The sequence below is a fragment of the Aplysia californica genome, unplaced genomic scaffold (assembly GCF_000002075.1).
Source record: "Aplysia californica isolate F4 #8 unplaced genomic scaffold, AplCal3.0 scaffold00586, whole genome shotgun sequence".
NCBI classification, from domain to species: domain Eukaryota; kingdom Metazoa; phylum Mollusca; class Gastropoda; order Aplysiida; family Aplysiidae; genus Aplysia; species Aplysia californica.
Window position 1 is genome coordinate 307,634 of NW_004797856.1, and position 1,601 is coordinate 309,234.

At 38.0% G+C, this 1,601-nt stretch overlaps 1 protein-coding gene across 1 annotated transcript in view; it reads left to right on the top strand.

The window, feature by feature from the left end:
* Positions 1-1,601, top strand: part of LOC100533265 (serotonin transporter) — a gene marked incomplete in the record, with an annotated part of 31,407 nt that overhangs the window by 7,535 nt on the left and 22,271 nt on the right. The window contains 1 exon segment of the mRNA NM_001204573.2: positions 1,392-1,526. Within this exon segment, the coding sequence (NP_001191502.1) occupies positions 1,392-1,526 (135 nt within the window).

Below are 1,601 nucleotides of genomic sequence, written 5' to 3' on the forward strand. Positions count from 1 at the left end.
AGCAATGACAATTCAAATCTGTCTGTTAGCTACATTCGTTGTTTACTGCAATCGTCTCTCTCTGTCAGCTGTCTAGATTAGATCTAGATATCTAGAATCTAGATCTAACCGTCGCAGTCATCTCGTTTTATTAGATCCAACACTTCGACCGTTGTAACAGATCTTACCAGGAAGACACAGCAACGTATTAATTTAAGCATGCCTGGCCAAAATTCAAATAATACAAAAGAGTCAGTCTCGAGGATTAACAGAGACATACAGAGTGAGACAGAGTGACAGACAGAGCGACAAAGACAGAGAGAGAGAGAGAGAGAGACATAGAGACACGTAGAGAGAGAAAAGGGAGGGGAGGGGGGGGTGCTCTAGACCATGTCAAAAAACCTATTGTGTTTAAAATATGTGTTGAATTTGAACTCTCTATTGTTATAATTAAAAGCGCTATTTTGATATTTGAGCTTCCTAGTGTTACATTTATTGCTTCCTCTATTTTGATGCTTGAACTTTCTATGTTGAATTAGATTTGACAATGCTGAATAAATTTTGCTACACTTCATTCAAACGCTCTATTTTGATATTTGATCGTGAAAAGGGGTAAAAGAAATGATACTATACCTGATGTTGATATCTCATTTTATCTCAAATGACCATTACATAATCTTTCAGGCGGTGTGGATTACTGCAACCTTGCCCTAGATCTATGTTATTTTGTAGTACTTTATCTTATCACTTATCATATTATTGTATTATAATAAAAGAAAATATCTATCTCCAATGAGCACACGCAAATTGTAAGATCACGCAGCGGTAGATATTTACCTCCAGAAACAAAGAAAGAAAGTTATAAAAGAAGATTTTTTACCATAGGGGAATATAGCATAAGGCTATTGTCAGAATAAGCATAGATGTGTGTTGCTCTTTAGAGTATGTATATATATAACTCCAAAGGTCTTGTACTGAAATACCTGCATGTGGTTGAATGATGCATCTGGTGGGAACGTACATTTTGTCAGCTTTACTTCTCTTTTCATGTTGAAGTTTAATGAGAGTAATGATATATAATTTACATTTTTTATGTATACCTACATGTGTTTTTACGGTCCTGTACAGTCAAGAAAAATTCCCCTCTAGGATAATAAAGTGTTATCTTATCTTATCTTATCTTATCTTAGTGGGTGGTTGGCGGGTGCCCTGTGGTGTGGTTTGCTTCTTCTTTCCTATCAAACATCTATCGTCCTTTACCCCCCTTCTTCTTTTCTATGTTTGTTACTCTATTGTAACACCTCTAATCTTCTGGTGGTCATATAACCTTAGCAGTTGCGAGCGCCGTAAAACATCTACTAAAACTTTTTTTAAAACTATTCTTTCTTATCTTATCTTACCCTATGTTTCAGGCTGTATGGATCACGGCCACCCTTCCCTACGTGGTTCTCCTGATTCTCCTGTGTAAGGGCTGCACTCTGCCAGGGGCTGGCGATGGTATTGTCTACTACCTGAGTCCTCAGTGGGAGAAACTGTTGAACCTGGAGGTGGGTCACACAGACAGACAGACAGACACACACACACACAGACACACACACACACACACACACACACACAGACGG